Below are 21,141 nucleotides of genomic sequence, written 5' to 3'. Positions count from 1 at the left end.
ATAAGATACTATTAATAGCATTTACCATCTACTGAATGGAATGAATGGTGATGCCCGAAGACTTTTCACATCCTTTAGAAATCTTCCTGCAGCCATTTGTTAATATTGTAACAACAATATAGATACTCTACTCACTTGTCAGTTTCCATGCAACAATATGTTTTAGTATGAGAATCATCAGCACATTTAATCGTCACTAATGCCACAAGCATTTTGGCCCAATAAGATAGCCATGAAATTAATTTTTATCCCTATCTGCTTCACCCAAATGTTGTTGTTGTAGGCTTAAGTATTTGTTTATAAATCACAAATTATTTGACGATTTGTAATTGTTGACTTTGCACACAGTGCTCACTAATCCTCTCAGAGGAAATAAATGGCTGACCAGCTGCTGTGGTTAAGCCAAGATGCATAATCTGTCTAATGTATCTGTTGTGACATTCTAAGTCCTTGGCTAAAAGTAGCACAAAAATGAGTCTGTTTGACACTGCTGTGAGTACCGGGTTGTCAGTTAAGATTATGTGGTAAGGGTTGCAAGGGCTGTGGTCCTGTGGTGCACACCGCATACTCACCAATCTCTTGGTGTTGTTTCTTTGCATGAGTTTGTTTGAGAAACACTGCAGTACAGCAGTGTGTTTTTGCTCTGGAGCACATTTTGCCTTGCATTTCGAGGCATGTTGTAAATCCCCCGGCCGTAATAATAATGCATTAGCACATCTGCTAGAACAATAGTGACACCAAGGAGCTGACAGCAGGCACACATGATCATTCAATTAGCTGGCTAACGGGGGTCAGTGCATCACAAGTTCCTGGCACCGAACTTCACTGACTTATTCACTTATCAAATTATCACTGGGAGGAAGAGGGTGAATCTGGATATTGATGTGTTGCAAGATCTACACACATGCCCAACATGACACAAATTTCAGGAAACACATAACTTGTGCATGTTTTTGTTATTCATGGTAGTTCTGTGCTCATTATCTGAGCACAAAACCACAAACGTTTGCTCTCCATGTTTTAGTAAACTCTGATGGTGAAGATGGACATTTATGGGCACATAAAGAGCTGATGATGAGTGGTGATGATGACTAATCTCATACATGATCTTGCCAAGTCGCGAATAAGTTTACTTTTGTTTGGTAGTTCAATAATTGTGTGTATCACACAAACACAAGTTTTCCAGAGAATGTGTTTCTTTTAGTTGCTGTGATTACTGTGTAACTTCTCTAGTAACCTCTAAAATGCCTGTATGGCCTTGTGTCGAAATACCTAAACAGTGACAACAGTTTAAACATAGTTTAGCTCATTTCAAAACATATTGAGTTGGTAAAATAATGCACAAATATTTATTCGTGATTTTGGGCTGAGACCTTCCCTTTCCCCTTCTCCATCTGGTGTCTCCTCTTAACATGCCGTCTTCTCTCACAAGCCAGTCATCTGCTTCATTGCGTGTCCTGCTTGTGCTGTTAATTCAGTTTATACTAAGGAGAGAGAGAGAGGCAAGCTTAGTAACACACAGTGTAATTTGTAGTGTAATTAATTATTTCTGCTGTTGAGTATTTAGTTAGTAATTTATAGGTGAAGCTGCTGACATAAACCCTTAGTTCCCACACCTCAGTGCTGGCAATTAAAAAGGTTTATTACAGCCATCTTATTTGCTTCCTGGTGTTTTTTTTGTTTTTTTCTGCTCTCAGTTTCAAATAAGGTAGGTTCAAATGAGGTTTAATACAATGTGCCACACTGACATTTAGTGTAGTCTCTGGAAAGTGGTCAGCTTCTTTCTGTTCTTAGTGATGCTTATTAGCTGGTGCTCTTTTATGCACACACACACACACACACACACACACACACACACACACTGTGTTCACATTCCTTGCTTCAAATAAAACATTTGGGCAAAGTGTGTTCATCTCGACCACACAAACATGTTTCAAGAATTATCTCACTTTTACATGAAACAGCAATTCTCTTCAGTTTCTGTCACACCTGCAGACTTTTTAATTAGAATTTTTTGACACGTCTACAAAGTTGGTGCAACCCTGATATCCTTGACCTTAAATTTCCAGAAGGTGCCATCAAGTCAAGAGGGAAAACTTGTTTGACTGAGTGCAGAATGACAAGTGCAGGAATCCATCGATCAGCCCAGTGAGGACACACACACTCACACAGCGTTCAGTGAAGAATGGCTCCATTTTCGTTCAGGATTCACCAATACACATAGCCAAGGTGTTCAACAGGAAATTACATGGCTACCATTTGAAGCAGCCGTACTTTTAACCCATGCATGGACCGACAGATGACCTCCAACCAGACCAACAGAGACAGACTGACAGACTTTCTGGCAACAACACTTAGTTGGCAAAATGAAGTAACGAGTCACTCAGACACACGAGATATTTGTTTCCAGAAACATTTGAGAATGTGTTCTTTGGTCAGTCAGAGTGAATGCAGATGGGAGGGGAGACAAAACATGTTCTGTTCCTCTGGTGAGGGGTGAACATAGCCCACTAGCCTTGTCCTCCACCTCTCATTCCTGCTAACACACAGCTCCTCTCTGTCTGTTGGTGCCACCCTGCTGTTTGTTTCAGCAACACTATTGTTCGTTCATCGATGCCCATGCAGATCCACAGTAAAGTAGGGAGAGGGTATTTCTGACCATATTCTTTTATTTATCCTCATCTCTCTTCGTCAGTGTGTGTGCAGGCATGTGCGTGCAACCTTGCTACCTGCAGGTCCTTTGGGAGTGTGTGAGAGACAGTGGTAATAATTACATTTACGTTTTGTTCCCTTGTGGACGCACCCAGTCCTGCAAAAAAGCCTAATTTAACAAGCCCTCTGCTCTCCCTCTCACTTCCCTCCTCTCTCTTTCTCTTTTTTTTATCTCTACTTTAACCTCCTCATTAGATTTATCTTCTTGCCTCAGTCTCCCAGTTCTGCTATTTGTTACACTAATGCTGCCGTAGGAGTCAGTGCGTTTCATATGTAGGTGCAGTGTAGGTGCGTGTAGGTCAGGTTTAAGCTCACAGTGGAAATCGATGTGGGTGGATCAGATAAGCCAGATTTTACTTTTGAACCTTCTGGAGGTGTAGTTGCCCTTTACAGTAAAAGACAAAATGCAACCTAAACACTGTTAACATTTTCTGGCTGATGCAGCAAGCAACAAAACGCTTCTCATTTCTGAGTTTATTTAACTGCAGTGTTTGGTGTATTTCTTTTGCTGTAGATCACAAATGGCCATATGTAAAAAGTGAAACATCCGAAAGAGATATTAACAATGGCACCACACTGCAGGAAAACTCTCTATATGAAACATTAATGTTGTATTTTAATATCACCATGGTAGGAATTTATGAACGTGAGGATACCAGAATGCATTGCAACCACAGCTCTCATCTTTGTGATCTGGTCATAAATCACATGAAAAAATTATTTTAAATGTCGCATGGCCTTATTCTCTTTGCACTTTCAATTTTTAGAACTTACAACATTGTACTGCTTTTACATCCATAGAAAATCATTTCTGGGAAATGTAGGAAATCGAGAACCTAACAGAACAATTCTGCAATACTTTGTAGCACAGGTGTTCATGCAGTGCTTTCTCTTAACTGTGTATGCTATCCCGTGCAGCAGCACGTTCGTTCCTGCCTTCAGCCCTTTTATATTTTTGCCAATACATTGCCTCTTTTGCGTTCTTTCACCCGCTCCTCTCCTCTTTCTTGCTCAGTGGTGCAGCACATCCTCCTTCCTGCCCCCTCTTCCAACTGAGTTAACCATGTTAATCAGTCACTAAATTACTGAAATTCCATCCAATTGTTTGACTCTGTAGTTTGATATCTTCAAAATTCTTGATCAATACAGTGCTTTTCTGCACGGTTTATCACCCTCACTGATAACGTGGAAGTGATAGAAAGTTTCCCATTCAGTTAGCCAGTCATTTAAACAAAAGTGATATCCTGCCTTTTACTGTTGGCTCTGTGGATGCAAGGAAGACTTGCTGGAAGGCAGAGTTGGATTAAGGTTCTGCCTGGGGTTTGGGTGCAGCCTGCGGGTTGCCAGTTGATAATCACTGCCCAATGGTCTGAATGCTGCTGACTTACTGCCGCTGCTTCCACCCTGCAGGCTTCTTTTTACAGTCTTTTCCATTACTTTGTCATATCTGAGTCATGCTGCAGAAAAGCCAACAAGTTCTTGCCAAGAGCTAATTTACTTAGAATTCTGCCATTACATTTTCCCTTTGATTCAGAGTTAATATGGAACAGCTGACAGCACTTGTGTTGGTCCCAATGCCAGCACTTGGCTACTGGGATAGCACTCTCTCCTGTGTTAATGTTCTGTAGCTCCTTATCTAACTGAATACATAATCCATCAGAACAGATCTGGGATTATTGTCACAATATTATCATTTAAAAAGTTTGCAGTACATTTGCTTTATACCCTGATACAGATCTTTTTTTTTCGGCCCACATTATGCTTCTAGTCAAAAGGCGTGCTGGTCTCTCAATTCAATTCAATTCAGTTTATTTTTATAGCACCAATTCACAACAAAAGTTATCTCGTGACACTTTCCAATTAGAGCAGGTCTAGACCAAACTCTTTAATTGTTATTTAATTACTCTCCATTCCCGTTATTACATATTACATTATGGCGTAAACAGTCCTGCCGATCGACATGCCGTTTTGCAAAGCAGCCTTTAAGTAGTGGGCTCAAAGAACACAGTGTTTGACTGACAGGGTGGAGTGCGCATATAGTGTATGAAGTTTTAAGGACTGTTTACACAAGGAGGTGAAGAACAAACATGGCTGGCCTCATTTTTCAGGGATGGTCATCTTGTGTCAGCTGAAGACAAGGCTTTGTGTGTTTTCACAACTCATATCAACTTTTGAAAGAAGATTCTCAAGAGGAAAGTAAACTATTGAAAATGAATGCTCAAAGATCATAATAGCTTGGATAGTACACACACACACATACACACATAAGATTTTCAATGCGATGGTTTTTTTCTTTTTGATTTTTTAGATTGATCTCACATGCTACATTTTGGCAGCAACAATGTCTTTTCACTTAAGCTTTTTCTAAAATCATTTCACAATTCACATAGTTCAATTCATATTTGGACATTTATTTACCATCATTATGCATCCATACATTTTCTGTACCGTTACCAGGCGAGAGGCGGGGTTCACCCTGGACTGGTCATCAGTCAGTCACAGGGCTGACACACAGACAGACACACACACACTTAGGAACAATTAACCTAATGTGCATGTTTCTGGTATTGTGGGAGGAAGCTGGCGTACCCAGAGAAAACCCACGCAGGCACAGGGAGAACATGCAAACTCAACACAGAAGGGTTCAGACTGGGAATCGAACCTGGAACCCTCTTGCTGTGAGGTGACAGTGCTAACCACTGCACCACTGTGCCACCCACCATCACTATCATTAACCAAAACCACATATGGACACAATTTTTCATAATATACAGTAGGTGGTTGGCTTTTGAGACAGTAATGAGCAGATGCTGATATTTGTGGTTATATGTGGTGAAAAAGCTTGGGTCATGAAAATATTTTAAGAAAAGCTGTTTGCCTATTCTTATCATTCTAACTTTGTTCAGTTTGCTGCAATGATTTTAAGACTCTCCTTCTTTCAGTGTTTCTGTGAAGCTCACAAAACTTGTTGCTGTGTGATTTCTGCCACCAGACTTCTGGAAATCCTCTCATTGGTATTCCCTGTTTGTGGTCGCTGCTCTGCCTCGGTTCCCTCTTCTTAGTTTGCTGCATGCTGTCTACACGCTATTTTAACATATGCCTCTCCCTGTCATTGCTTCAGTTTTTGTTCCTCGTCCCGGGCCATTCTTTCTTCTATGCTTTTCCTTTCACTCATCTTTCTATTTCATTTAGCAAAAATGGCAGAAATGCATTTCTAACTTCTGCTGACCTTTTGTTAAAATGGAGAATGCAAACAGATTCATTTTACCCTGTTTTTACTCTGTTTTTCTTCAAGGCACCAAGAGCGACCTAGAATCAATTTTCAGTCCATCAAGGCTGTTTGTGCTAGTCAGCACTTAAATACTAGCCCAAGCAATTTCAGTCTGTGTCATAATAATGAGTCTTCTAAGTGGTGAGCAACATTTCAGTTTTTGCAGCACTATGACCAGGACTATCAACAGATATTAACAACGCGTATCTGAAAGAGACATAAAAGCTTTCATTTTACATGTGACTGTTTGTTTTCTCCATCAAAAAGAGTCAAACTTGATTTGAAGTAGCTGGGGTACAAACCTCAAGGGAAGAAATTTCATGTGCTGATTAGTCTTCATAAGTTTGACTATACAGTTGATAATTCATAAAATATCATAATGTTTGGTGGGCGTTCCACTTGGTTCAGATTTTCTTTAGTCTTATTGGGTCAGCGGGTGTTACTTTTCCAGGGATTTTTGGTTAGTTTTAGTCAGGGTTCAGCAAGGTGTTTTTGTAGAGACTGCACCACATTTTCACTTGCACTGCTGTTTAAATGCAAGCCCAGATAGTTGTGAAGATTTGTATCCAAGCAACTATGGCCCCACACACACCCCTGCTTCCTTTGTGCTTGTGTTTCTATGTGTGTGTCTATTTGCATATGCATTTGCTTCTGAACTCACTTGCACATGGATAAATAGAATCATTATGCACTTTAAGACATAAACAAACTGTTGCACAATCCAAATTCCGATTTTCCATTGAACATTTGACCTGTAATGGCCAGGAATTGTTAGCACCACAAATAGTTCAGTTGTGAGTTTGTTTCTCTGTAGTACAGCTGAAAGTAGTGAGCTGTACTCACACATCTTGTTTGGATTATGCCATACAGTTATATGAAAGGAAAAAAACCAAAACCTCTTCACCAGACAAGTTATACTAGACAGTCTACAGTGCCCCCTACTGTTCATGACAGAATGCACAGTTTCCTTTAACTCCAATAGACACTAGAAGACTGAGAAATAGAGAAATATTTTTATTTTCTATCCTTTATTAATCAGACAAATTACATAAGATCTGCTTGAACACTGAATATATGCCATGCTTCCATGTATGCACACTGAACAATATCCCTTTGTCTATATCTGTATATATCTAATATCTGTTTGATTTGTGTCATATGGGTGCTGTGACTTTGCATACATATGGCTACAGCATATTCAAATCTTGACCTTTACAATACCAGAGTTAATAGTCGACTAATCATAACTTGAGGGACTCTAGTGCAAATAGTCTTTTTCTTTTCTGTACTGTGTACAGCTGCAGGTACTTGTTTCCTGTTTATTTATTCTTTTTGAATGCACATCCTTCCCTTGCATGCTTTGCACCCTCTGTATCCTGTTTGCTGCTGTAACACTGTAATTTCCCAGTTATGGGACCAATAAAGGATTATCTTATCTTATCGTAAAGAATGAACTTTCGGTACAGCAGTCAAAAGTTCATCATTTCACTTACTGCACATAGTACATGAAACTACTCTCAAATACAACATATATACAACAAATTCAGTGTAGATTGTCCCAGTGGATGAATATTGCCCAAGCTGAGCATTGTTAGTGGAAAATGCAGTTGTAGATCACCACAAGTCTTCTTAAGGCAGAAATAAAAGTGTGGATGTGCACTGCCACTTTTGTACCACTAGGTGTCTGACCACTTTCAGGTCATCATTTGCACATCCATTCAGCCTATTGATAGTTGATACACAAACAATTCTTCTGATATGTAAGCTATCAGCAGCCAACTGTGTTTTTCAGGGACACACATCGGCATTTAACCCATGGTTGTCACTTTTGCAGCCACTGAATGCAGACTAACTGTTAGCCACCATCTGCTATGCAATTGAAAAGATGAAACAGAAAAAATGTGAAAACACTTGAAAACTTTGTTGAGCTCACATATTTATTGCACTTAGATTCTATTTGACCAAAAGAAGTGAAGCAGCCAGAAAAGTCTATCTATGTTCCCTTTCTAAGCTGTGAAGTGAATCCATATTGGAATGCACTCAAGTGCAAATACAGTAGAGTCAGTCCTTCTTTGGTGCCTGTGGATGGGCTTCATGCTTTTCAATTGGATTTCTGAGAAAGCTGAGGGTTGCCAGCTCAGGATCGCTCAATACCTTCCCACACCTTGAGTTGCTTCTGTGAACTGGTATCTGTCTCTCTTCTTCTCAAGTATTCTCTCTCTCGCTGCCTCTCTCCTTTCTCTGACTGAGAGTGTGTGTGTGTGTGTGTGTGTACTTTACAGTAAGTCGCTCTTGATCACTCCTCAAACTTCACACCTCCCTAACATCACTCAACACCCAAATCCTGCACCACAGGTGCTGAGAATAAAAGCAAACAATGGGATGGTACTTACGCTTGTCTTTTCATCTGATCTAAGAGCCATTTGATTCTTTTTGTTACACCCACATAGAGAATAAAATGAAGCCACTTTTTTGTTGTTTTACCGAAAATAGCTTAAAAATGTAAACTTTTGTCATTGTGAGCATTTCTCTTGCTATTTGCAACAGTTTCCGTGATAAGTAGCGATAATCTCTATTTGATTTTGGGGTGGGTAGTCTTGAAGTTACTGCAGTCTGTTTTTCAGGCCATTTAGACTGTGGAGCGTGATTGCAATTAAATAGACTGTCATATTATTTATTGGCCAGATTACTCAACATTAATTCAGTGTATTGCAGCTAAAGCAGCACGTTTAGCATGCTGGTTTAGTGTTTTCCTTCCCCAGTCAAAGGTCATTTTAGCATTCTCACTACTCAGGCCACCTTTGTAATGTGACTGACAGGGCCACATGGAGAGATTTCTGAGGTCTCTGGGGACCAAGAAAGGCAGGCAATCTCTCAGTCTCTGTGGGGATGAATTGTGCACAGCATGTGTGTGTTAAGTGTGTGTATGTCTGAGTGTGTGCAGGGATGTGTTTGTACATATGTGTGTGCACGCTGTATTGTGGCCCAGATCTGGCAGTGCTGCAATACTCAGGGCTAATGGAGCGCTAATGTCCCTGGTGTGCTCTTGTGTACTGAACAGCTAAATACAGGAGAAGAGAGTCTTCACCCATTTCAGCATGACACAGCCTACAGTTTTGAATCCTTATTCTCATAACACTTCCTGCATTTGCTCCCTGTAGGCTGTGATCATTTGATACTGCATATCAGCCATTTATTCTGTTGATGTTCACATGTTGCTGAAAGGAAAGCATCTGTTGTTCCTGAGGAAAGCGATTTGTGCTGGAGAACCCACACGGAATATGAATGAAGGCCCCAGTCTAGACAGAAGACAGTATGTTCATTAGATCAACTTTGTCTCTATAGACCATCTAATCATTTTTCTCTTTTCTTTATCTCCCTGTCAGTGAGTGAAGGCAAAAACCTGATCCCCATGGACCCCAATGGCCTGTCTGATCCATATGTCAAGCTCAAGCTCATCCCTGACCCGAAAAATGAGACCAAGCAGAAGACCAAAACCATCCGCTCCAACCTCAACCCCAAATGGAACGAGACCTTCACTTTGTGAGTGAACTTAAACTTCACCTCTGCCCTACCACAGGCTGCACTACACTTTTGAATATTTTACAGTGTCACGTAATTATTATTGCAAATGTACTTCTAAGCAATACATTACAAACCACTGTATGTATTATTATACTACTATTATTATATTACTATTATACTTCAATGATTGGGAGTAGGCTACATAACGTTTAACACGTTATTACAACCAGCAGTTCAAGATGCAAAATGCTTTTTACCAAATGTAATATTTGTTGATGGACTTGAAATTTACACTGATCTTCACCTCGCTTTGTCTGGTCTCACTGCTGCTTTTGTTGTCACGTTAAAAAGAAAGAATTTCAGTAATATGTTTTTTCATCAATGAATAATCAAAGTGATTTTTTTTCCGTAAATACTACTGGCAATAGTGTGATGGCTGTTATTACTATTTTGACATGTTTCACGTTAAATGTAATTCTGAACACACATGTGCCTTTCTCTGTGTTGTATAGCAAGCTGAAGCCTTCAGATAAGGACCGCCGGCTGTCAGTGGAGGTGTGGGACTGGGACCGGACCACTAGGAATGACTTCATGGGGGCCCTTTCCTTTGGTGTATCAGAGCTCATGAAGTCTCCTGTCTGTGGCTGGTAGCTCTCACTTCCATGTTGTTATCGACCCTCGTGTATTGTGTGAAATTACACAGTGTGGTATAAGCCAGGTTGAAGTTCCCAGTTTGAAACCCAGCAGCTACTCACTCAACAAATAAAATACTTCTAGGTTCCCTGCTATGAAATATGTAATTACCATTACTGTTAACTACAGTGTGTAGTTTCACCAGTTAAAGTAACATTATATTATTCAATTTTCAATTGTCTGAGTAGTTCTGTCAAGTCATTCAGATTTACTTTAAATAGACCTCAGCCATATTATATTAATTGACATAATAATAATAATAATAATAATACTGTATAATTTATGTTGGTTGTTGGCTTACCAGGCAAATCCACGTCCAGGAGTTTAAGTAGAAGAAGGGAAACTAGACGTGTTCATCAGTGTGTTTTCCTCTCCTCATTTCTCTCTCTTTAAGGTATAAGTTATTGTGCCAGGAAGAGGGGGAGTACTACAATGTTCCCATCTCAGAGGAGGATGACGGGAATGAGGAACTGAGGCAGAAATTTGAGGTGAGGACTGTGCTAAAATAATCACCACTGTCATCTGTTTGTCTGTGTCTCGACTTGAATTCTTGACTTAATGTCTCCTCTAGAGTGTGTTCACCATTGAAGTGTGAAACCAATGTCACTGTGTGTCCGCAGTTTCTTCGACTTCTTCTTAAATTCAAGTGCTTTAAACCTTTTTGTCTGTGATTAGGAGACCTGTGAAATAAAAGGTGGTCTTCACAGTGCTTCCCCTATAGTCTATGCAGCTGCTGCAATTTTGCCGCAATTTTTTTCCCCTTTGTCTTATATTTTTATAAATTAATATTTCAAACTATGATGCTTCTTCATGCTCATATTACAGTTTGATAAGTATTGAAGAAACGCCATAAATGCAAGTTATTTTATTTGAAATATCATTAAACTGTGTGGTGATGCAAGTTAATTTCTGGGAGAAAAACAGTTACGACTGAAGACATGGAACACTGACAGTGACAAGCAGTGTCACCCAGTGGGCGATAGGGATTACACAGAAATTAATAGCTTGTTTGTCAAATCACATGTTAGAATTTTCAGATGAATTTAAAAGACTGCCTTATCAAAAGAAGAAGTGATGCCCGCCTCAGGCATGTTTAAATAAAAAGTGTTTCTTTCACACTCACATGCGTGCTTCACTGCCTCATGTTTATCAGTAAACACGAGTCATTACTGCTGATGTGGCACTTCAGTATTTGACGCAGCCCTGCCTGGCTGTGTGCCTGAGACCACATATCAGGCTCAGCCGTTTAAGACCGACATCATTCCTAAGTCACTCCTGTTAATCCTTTGGTAAATTCAAATAACCTTTTCTGAAAATCACTATATGGTTGAGTATGACTGTGCACTTAGCTGGTCCAACCAGTCTAAGCTCTAAAACAAGCATATGAATTTGGAAATGATAGTAAATGGTCATATGCTCGCCTTAGTTACAGCTGCTAAAAGTGACAGTGTGACAGCTCCTGGTCTCTTTGAACTTGGAGAACCCACAGTGAACTTGTGTGTTCACTGCTGACAGTTAGCATTTCGTTCTTACATCAGAGGGTTTCCAGCCTTGATTGGATCAACGCAACCCACCAACAGCCTTTGATATGATTTTTTTTCCCATTGATCTTTGATGCTCTGCAACTCTATAGTTGTGTTTTGTATGGTATCACAAGCTGTTGAAGATATATATATACATATATTCTCTTTTTATTTATTTATTTTTTGTCAGCGTACAAAAAAATTGACTCCTTGGTTGTACTGTAAACATTTTGTGCTTTGCAAGTGGACACAAAATATGTTCTGAAAAGTTTTTATTTGACCACAAACTAGCTTTCACTGCACTGTAGTTGATGATTTTTCCATCACACAGTTTTCTCAGATTTGAATGATTTTTAAAATTTTATCCAGACAACTTTAATGCACTTTTATAAAATGTAATGTAATCAATTAATTATATTATATTATATCACTTATAATCAGGTCTTATCTTCCTACTAATATGAAGCTTTTCTTTAATATATGATTCTTCTTAATCAGCTCCTGCTCAATGGCGATCCAACATGATTTGCAGTTACTTTCATAATTAAGATTAATAAAGTTTAATGATCACAGTCATAATCATAGCACCTTTCCCATAATTAAAAAAAGCAGCTTTTTGAACAGCACTGGATGTCTTAAATGCCATCCGAACACATATGCAGGCAAGACCCTTTTCAGTGGAGGTCACTGATGAGAGATGCTCTTTTCCTTCACCAGTCTGCTGCATTGGTGTGTCTGGACTGCTGAGAGAGAAGCAGCTCTGTCTGTGGTTCCCTGATTGTGTGCCTCTCAGTGGGAGCCCGGGTCCCCGCAGGAGACTTTTTAAAGTTATTTTCCATGACATTTCTTCTACACATAGTGAAGTTGGGATGGAAAGATGAACGGAATGGCAAGATGTCAGGACCTGGTTGATAATAAATACTGATTGGATAATGTATGTTATTTTGGTGACAAAAGCATTAAAGTTGTCTCATCAGTTCTGAGAATGTGTGAATTTATTAAAGCCTTACATGCCTTATATTTTATTTATGTATAAATTCCAAAAATTAAAAAAAAAATAATAATAAAAAAAAACATGGAAATTCCACATTATTACTGTATCCACATAGAAAATGTGTTAAGAGGCATTATCACTGTAATCAAACCTTTTTGCAGTTGCACAAAACATGTCCAAACTTTGAGTTGGTACCTTTTTTTTCTCAGCTGAATAACACAGTCAGTGATGACCTTCATGTTGATGGCTCTCTTATGATGAATGAAGGCAGAGAGAAGAGGTGAAGGAGTGTCAATTAATGTCCCTTACGAGTCAGACCACCTATCACTTGTCTCCCTGTGGTCGTCATAGTAACAGCTCCACAAAACCCACAGTACATATGTTCACCAAAGTGGGATGAGTGATGCATCATGGACAAGGTGCTGGTGCTTTGTGAGTCAGGACTCAACAGCTGGTCCTTCACCCTGCTCACACACACACACACACACACAGGGTGTACTTAACTGTACACTGCAGAAAGCAGGTTTTCCCGTCTCTTTTCTAGTTTGTTGTCTAAAGAAAATAAACAGTATTTTCTCCGATCCGATACAATACTATTTGGTATGCCTTAAATAAAGTTACCCCCCCATTTCCCTGTAACTTCCTGCTTCCTTCCTGTGTGCTTGGTGAGACTTATACTGTACAAATCTTGTGTCACCTTGTCGTATTTAATGCAAGAGTTTGTCTCTCCCTTTCTCCCCTTCTTGCCCCTGCTCTCAGGACTGCCAAATTAACTTTAATCTAAAGGTAGCTCCTCCTCTCCTCTCCTCTCCTCTCCTCTCATCTCCTCTCCTCTCCTCTCCTCTCATCTCCTCTCCTCTCCTCTCCTCCTTTTGTCTTGTCTTGTCGTAGCGATATGTTCCTTTATCCTTCCTTATGTCTGATCATTTGTGTGTGGTTCCAAGCTACTGCAAATAGATCCACTTTACTAACAATTTGTTCTGAAGTTGGGTTTCATCATCATTTTTTTAAAATTTATTTGCTATTTTGCTCCAATAAATCAGTGTTGTATTTAGTCACTACTCCTCCTTTTATAAGGATAATTTTTACTTTATCCTAGAAGTGGAACACTGAACCTTTGTTAAAAGGTGAATTGTGCATCAAGTGAGAGTACATCAGCTCTTCTCTGTCCTTACTGCTTCCTGTTTGTCAGAGCATTGTTAGTAAATCCTGCTGCTGTGCTGCTCACAGTTGGCTATACTTTTGTCTGCATGTGTGTCTTTGTATTCTGTATGCATCTTGTCCATAGATGCCTGTCTGCATCTTATGTGCTTACATCATTGTCACCACAGGTGTAAGGAAGTATTTGGTCATGATTTTCTCTTATTTTCGAGCTTGTTTTGTCTACATTTTTGTCTAACTTCTGCCTGTAAACATCTAAGTGTAATGTGGGACCAGGCCTCACTGGAGTTGTTCACTGCAGATATACTCCACTCTACGACCATACAATATTTGACTCACTGAAGAGAAACAATACCAGTTGTGACCACTAGATGCCAGCATTGAACTGAAATACATGGCCAGAGCAATGAGCGTCTGTGTTGCTGTGTGTGGGTGGGTATGTGTTAGTGTGTACTTCTCTACACCTTCATCAGTGTGACTGCAAGGTAATAGGTTTTTTCACCCACCAATTGCTACCATGTTTTTTCCTTATATTTGAAGCTTTGATTTCCATACCATCAACTTTGATATCATCTAAATTGTGCGGATTCTCTCTTAACATTTTTCACATTTAGTTTTTCCTTTCTGCTCCTCTTGACATGTGTTAGTACAGGCAGGGACTTTACTGGATCAAAGTAACTGATTACAGAAACAGTTTTACACTGAGTAAGAAATGAATGTGGAATCTGCCACTACCTGACCTACCTCCTCATCGTTCATGGCTCACACCTATACTCGAGTGTACTAAGTGAGTTGGCACTTTTGGTTCCCTTCTCCCTGTGGTTTCAGGACCAAGCAGTTGTGGAAGACTCTGATCAGGTGCGTCTTGAGAGGAAGGAAGTAAGGCAGCTGCTCGCTCAGCTCGGCCAGGCTCTTTTCATTGGCTAAAGCTTACAGCTGTGCTGTGATCTGGTGCGGTCTGCTCTGCTTTGTGTTTCTCTGCTGCTCTAAGAGCAGACTGTGTTAGATGCCATTAACCAAACTAAAGCTGCTTGGCACTGGTTGTCTCTAGTTAAATGTCTTAATTTATTATGTGGCGCAGTCAGAAATGGGCCTAAAATGAATGCTGAAGGGACTCCTGAGAGTGAAATGTGTTAAAGCAGGGGATTTTTCATGTTAGTCTATCATTTGTCCATTTTTACAATATTTTGATAAAGGGCACACATTTGTCTCACCATTGTTTTCTTGAGAAGATGCAGTGGGATGGCTCAGTAGGGGTATGACTCCCCTGTTATTTGCACAGATTTCAGTCAGAAATTCTGTAACCAGGAAGCAGTAAGGAAATTGAAAATTTAATATCAATTTGTCATAGTCCATCCGAAAGCTAAACAATGACCCGCTCTGTGTAGCATGTGGGTGTAGATCATGATGTCGAGGTTGAGCATGTGGTTGATCTGTGTTTGACCTTGTCTGAGTGTGAATACTGGATTTGACAATGTTGTTCTTGTGCAGAGAGAGATAAAGTCTGGAAATTAAATTGTGTCTGATTGTTGTTCAGCCTTAAGACTGCCGTGAAGTTTTGGTATTTTTTCAGCATAATGCACCATAGTTTTCTAGCAAAACTACATGGGAGAATAAGCATGATTTTGGCATGAAGGATAGAGAGAATCTTTTTGCATTTGCACAAATCCAGGTAAATATGAGTGAATTATATGAATATGAGTGGCCTGGGCGTGCATGCACATGGCGATGCCACAGAGCGGTAACCCCCTCTTCATTAGCTGTCATCCAACTCTGTGTTAGTGTCATCATCATGATCATCAGTGATCAGTGATTTCAGTGATGCAACGTTTAAGATTATGTCGAGCCAGTAACAGTTTGTCATCATTCTCAGATTTCCTCTAACAAGAACGACCAGTACTGAAGTTTTAATTCGTTTTGATGAGAATTAGTTGCTAATTTAGTTTTTCAAGACAGCTGGGTCACAGCCTCTGCTGTTCATTAGTAAATTATATGACACAAACGAAGGAAATGTGACTGTATCGTCTTGTTTGCCACAACTCAGTGCACGTTATTAAATTGTATCTATTTGTATGAAGCTATTTTTGTGTGTATCTGCTCCACAGTGGTACCACAGTCTCATTTCCCTGCATTAATTATGAGTTCTGCTTATCAATCAGTGTATGGGAGATATGAGTGACCAGTGTGAGTGTGTGAGGACAAGTAGAGGGTTTTTTTTGTTTGTTTGTTTTTGTTTTTGTTTTTTTTTACCAGTGAAATTCAAATATAAGACACATTTGTGTGTATTATCATAGCTGTACTTAATTTTTTGGGTATGTTGGTCTGGATTTGAGAGGAAGCCACAGCAAACAATCCTCTTCTAAGTTTACTAAAGTTCATTTATTTGGTGCATATCATAATGTTTAAAACAGCAGAGTTGAGGGATTCAGGCACTAGATGCCTTGTCTGCTTTATGTGGTGTGTGTGTGTCCCTCAAAGTACATTTTAAAATGTGTATTTCTGACACACCATTCTTTGTGCCCTGAGTGCAGAAAGCCAAGCTAGGCCCAGGTAAGATGGTGATTACAGAGACGGACAACAGCCACTCCAGTCAGCTACCTTCCAACAACCTGGACCAGGTCAAACTCGGCGACTTCTCCTTCCTTGCCGTCCTGGGGAAAGGCAGTTTTGGCAAGGTGAGGCAACTGAGACTTATATAAATAAAGTTGTTAGTGTGACTGGCAATGAGGTCAAAAGGAACAAGAAGAATTAGGTTATACATAGAAGTGATCTTTTTCTATGTTTCTCTCCCCCTTTGTTTGATTCTGAAGGTCATGCTGGCAGAAATGAAGGCCACTGAAGAGCTGTATGCAATAAAGATCCTCAAGAAGGATGTGGTGATCCAGGACGATGACGTGGAATGTACCATGGTGGAGAAGAGAGTCCTGGCTCAGCTGGACAAGCCACCCTTCCTCACACAGCTCCACTCTTGCTTCCAGACTGTGGTAGGTAAAATGCTCCTGGACATGTGTCAGGACAAGTCACTCCAGGTCAGGTCAGGGCAAATTAGTTCATGGGGCTTTTAGCCAAACAACTTAGTCATAAAGTAAAAGTGGAGGGCAACAGAGGACATGTATGACACGTGCATTAAAAAACAGAGAGAGTAAGAAGGAGAAACAAACAAACCCCAATTAGAAGGCTAAAATTTGTGTGTGTGTGTGTGTGTGTGTGTGTGCGCATGTGTATGTGAGTGCAAAAGCATGCATGTGCTTGTGTATTAACGTTGACTCATGGCCAAACCAGACCACACAACCTGAGAGCACATACTGTATGAGTGATGAGACATGCGCTCATAAATATGTGTGTTTCTTGCATGCACACACACACACACACACACACACACACACACACACTTGCACCTATTCTCAGTAGTGTATTATACTGGCATGTGTAAGAACAGACACAAATTTAGATGTTACCCACATGCATGCAAACAAATATACACACGCAAAGTTACAAGAAATTGTGCTTTGTCTAAGAAATGTGAAATCTCTAAGCCTGTGCTGACAAAATGATATCATCAGGCTTATTTTCTCAGACTTGACAACAACTTTAGTAGCCCTGCTAGTAATAGTAGTTTCACTGCAGTATCATGGTGGTAGTGTGTTTTAATACAACAATCCCTGGAAAGAAATTCTGAAAGTGAAATTGGGTGATTTCAGGACAAATAAAGATGAAAGGCAAATTCTGTTATTTATAGAATTATTAAATGTAGAGGTCTGAGGAAATTATAAATTGTTGTTTTGGAAGGATGGTCGGACACTAACTCAGTAAATATTAACTTTAATCCTTTGAGCAAGGACAGCAATATTAATTTTTCATGCTCTACCACTCACATACATTTTAATTGAAATGTGAAAGAAATCAACGTTTTACCTAATCAGAATGTCCCTTGCTAAATCTGCATGGCCCCTTGTTTGCACTGTATGCCAAATGAACGTCTGTTAGCAGTTTGGCTCCTCTGAGCAGCCGATTAGAGCCGTAGCCCCAGCAGGCAGACCGAGGAACTAGGAAGACAGCTTGCCTGTTAACATACTCATGAACACACACACCACTTGTTCATTCTCCCATACACATGCAAAAACAGCCTTACTTACTCTCACACAGCTTCTCTCTAGTGTCTCCATAGTTTCTTTGCTTTTATTAATTAGAATAGGGATGGTCTTTGCGCCAATACAACGGATGGGAAAACATTGCAGCAGAAGCATATTTACCAGAAATATGCAAGTAATATTTTGCATTTGTTATATTAAAAAAAAGTTTGAAACACCACCACATCTACAAGCCAAACGACTACAGAGGAGTTTAAGATACTGGAGACAATGTAGTGTGCATTTTGCTCAAGGCAGCATTATTGCAGTGAAATGAGAGTCCGAGCTCTCACAAGTCCAGGGTCAAATCTGCTCCGTCGTGGGTAATGACACTTGTTTAAACCAGGTGGGAGGTCAGCTTAGCCGGCATGCTGCTATGTGAGATGGTTGGTTTGTGTTTTGCTTGTAAAGGACTGTCAAACACAGCTGGACCAGGGTCAGGCCAAACATGTCATGAGTGGTAAGGGACCAGCACTGTGAGACAAAGAGAATACTTCCTGACAGATGTCTGTGTTGAGTGTTTTCTTTTTCCATGAAGCGCATTGTTGTGGGCTTTTTAGGTCACCTTGTCATGGAAAGTGTAGCAGGAGCGATGGAACAGCTCAGACAGCAAGGTTAGGGCAGGCTGCAGTGCTGAATTGTATCTCTGTTTGGGTCACTGTCAGTGAGCAGTAATGTTGTGAATTTCACAGCTTTTGTGGAACTTTGCAGCATTTATGTGCAAAAATAATAATGTGGCATATTTTTCTCCCCATCTGTTCCCGACTCCTCTCTTTTACTCCCTCTATCTCTTCGACCACAGGACCGTCTGTACTTTGTCATGGAGTATGTGAATGGGGGAGACCTCATGTACCATATCCAACAAGTGGGCAAATTCAAGGAACCTCAGGCCGTGTAAGACATGTCAAATTATTAGCAACTGATGCTGTAATTATTCTATAGTCAAATAGATGTTGCACATTAATTTAAAGGAATTGTTATTTTAGTTCTCAAAAACATTTTGTATAATGTTATCAAGGTACAAAATTGTATTGTTTGCTGCATTATAACTGCAGCAAGCATGTGAAGCACCGGCTACCACATTAAGAAGAGCATTTGTTAAGGATGTGATTTATATGAGAGATACAGCGAAACTTCCTGTAAGTGTCCTGTAAGTTAAGGTTAAGGTTCCTCGTGTTAAAGGTCCGTAATTGTGTGGCTGTTATTGCAGGTTCTATGCAGCAGAGATCGCTGTTGGTCTCTTCTTCCTGCACATGAAAGGAATCATCTACAGGTAAGTGAAGTCGCAAAGCATAAATACAGCACATGACGTTCTTCAAATTCAGAGCCCGCGTTTAAAAAATCCTCAGCATATAATAAATTTCTCTTTTTCTGCAACCAAGTGTTCTGCTAGCTCGTTCTTGAAACCGCTCAGCAGCAGTCTCAGAGTGAATAGTACAGGCACCAGAAGAATTTAGGATTGGCAGTGAAAGCCACCTGCTGAAGTCTCAAGAGAAGTCAACATCTTCGAAGTTGTTTTGAATGTCAGTGTGCTTTCTTAGGGATCTGAAGTTGGACAACGTGATGCTGGACTCTGAGGGACACATTAAGATTGCTGACTTTGGCATGTGTAAAGAGAACATGGCAGAAGGAGTGAGCACACGCACCTTCTGTGGTACTCCAGACTACATAGCCCCAGAGGTAAGGCTGAACATGGAGAGATGCGTGTGTGCGAGGTTGCGTGCGCGTGCATATTTTGATGCATGAGGTCATCCCTGTCGCTGTCTGGTCTCAGCCTGTGTCACCCCTGTGCTCCAGATTAAGGTCACTGCCTCAGGACAGATACACACTCACGCGCCCAAGCGCTCTCTCATGACGTTAGCGTCCCAGTCAGGCAGACGCCCAGTGTGTCCGCTGGCGAGTCCAAACATAACCCAAACACAAAAGCAGGGAGTCTCCGTGCGTCCCCGTAGGTGTCCTGGTTGTTTTGATCAGTTTGTGCAATAATCATTTCATTCAAGATAAACAGACTTGATTTGACAATTTCACCTTGTCGTCTGTGAGCATTGTTCTGGGCAAGATATTTAAGATGTTAAGATGTTATGGGCAACATACATTTGAAAATGTAAGCATTCTGTTATTTATTTATTTGTTTAGAAAATCATCCCACAGCAACAGCAACATACCAATGTACAATTTCCATGTCGAATGTGTCTTTACATCACAATAGTCGACAAGCTGCGTTCAAAGAGGATTAAATGATATCAGTCCTGCGCTCAAAAATCTCTCAGGTTTGTTTGTCTTTCCTTGAACCAATCGCGATCATTTTAGGAAGCGCTAAGCTCAGGATGCAGAGACAGCGCCCTTGGAAAATAGTAACACACAGAAAGGGAGGAGAATTTTGGCTGGCATGGACGTCCAATGGCAAGTTTATACTTGAAGCCTACTTCCTGTTAGGCAGACTAGACTGACCATCACTCATGTAAGGGGTTCAGACAGCAAAAGTCCAAATTGACTGACCAGATGGTTATCAAGCCCACTGCTTGGTGGATGATTTAATATTTAAAGACATAGACTTTTTCCCTCTCTGAACCCTTATTGAATATGTATATGGAAAATGCAGTTATGTTGTCTGCACACTTGTGCATCCTTAATCTTTGCATCAAAAAAGACACTCTAAAATCTAATAATATTTCAACCACGAAATACCTTTAGAGTAGTTTAAGTAAAGTTTAAGTAAACAATAGCAAGAAATCACATTAGAAAAGTTCCATTCCCAGTGAGTTGCTAAACAAAAGCATTGCCTTTGGTTCGTATCCATAATCCAATGCTATTTTCTGTCTGCACATATTTTTATGAGTTTCTTTTTAATTTCACCTGTTATAGTAACAGGAAATGTCCGATGCTACAGCTTGTGGCAGTTTATACTTCATGTTCTGATTTAATTTATCCAACTCTTCAGCCATTATCAGTTAGTGGTCTTGTGTTTAATGGTGGGCTGGGTTATTGATCTTGTCTAAAACCCCCTCTGACAGACTGGGAGGTTAATTCCACCCCATGGAAGCAGGGTGAACATGCTGTGACCGTACAGAGTCAGACTGACACTAATGCGCCAGCTAGGGATGGCACAGCAGGGGGTAGGAGCGGCTACTG

At 40.2% G+C, this 21,141-nt stretch overlaps 1 protein-coding gene across 1 annotated transcript in view; it reads left to right on the top strand.

The window, feature by feature from the left end:
* The window catches only part of prkcaa (protein kinase C, alpha, a), a 133,467-nt gene that overhangs the window by 75,014 nt on the left and 37,312 nt on the right, over nt 1-21,141 (top strand). Inside the window, exons 6-13 of the mRNA XM_046409037.1 lie at nt 9,370-9,526; nt 10,021-10,155; nt 10,596-10,689; nt 16,411-16,554; nt 16,690-16,863; nt 18,812-18,903; nt 19,220-19,282; nt 19,551-19,689. Of these exons, the coding sequence (XP_046264993.1) occupies nt 9,370-9,526; nt 10,021-10,155; nt 10,596-10,689; nt 16,411-16,554; nt 16,690-16,863; nt 18,812-18,903; nt 19,220-19,282; nt 19,551-19,689 (998 nt within the window). The remainder of the gene's footprint in view (nt 1-9,369; nt 9,527-10,020; nt 10,156-10,595; nt 10,690-16,410; nt 16,555-16,689; nt 16,864-18,811; nt 18,904-19,219; nt 19,283-19,550; nt 19,690-21,141) is intronic.

The sequence above is a fragment of the Scatophagus argus genome, chromosome 2 (assembly GCF_020382885.2).
Source record: "Scatophagus argus isolate fScaArg1 chromosome 2, fScaArg1.pri, whole genome shotgun sequence".
NCBI lineage: Eukaryota > Metazoa > Chordata > Actinopteri > Scatophagidae > Scatophagus > Scatophagus argus.
Note: the sequence above shows the minus strand (reverse complement) of the source record. Positions and strands in the feature narration are given on the sequence as shown.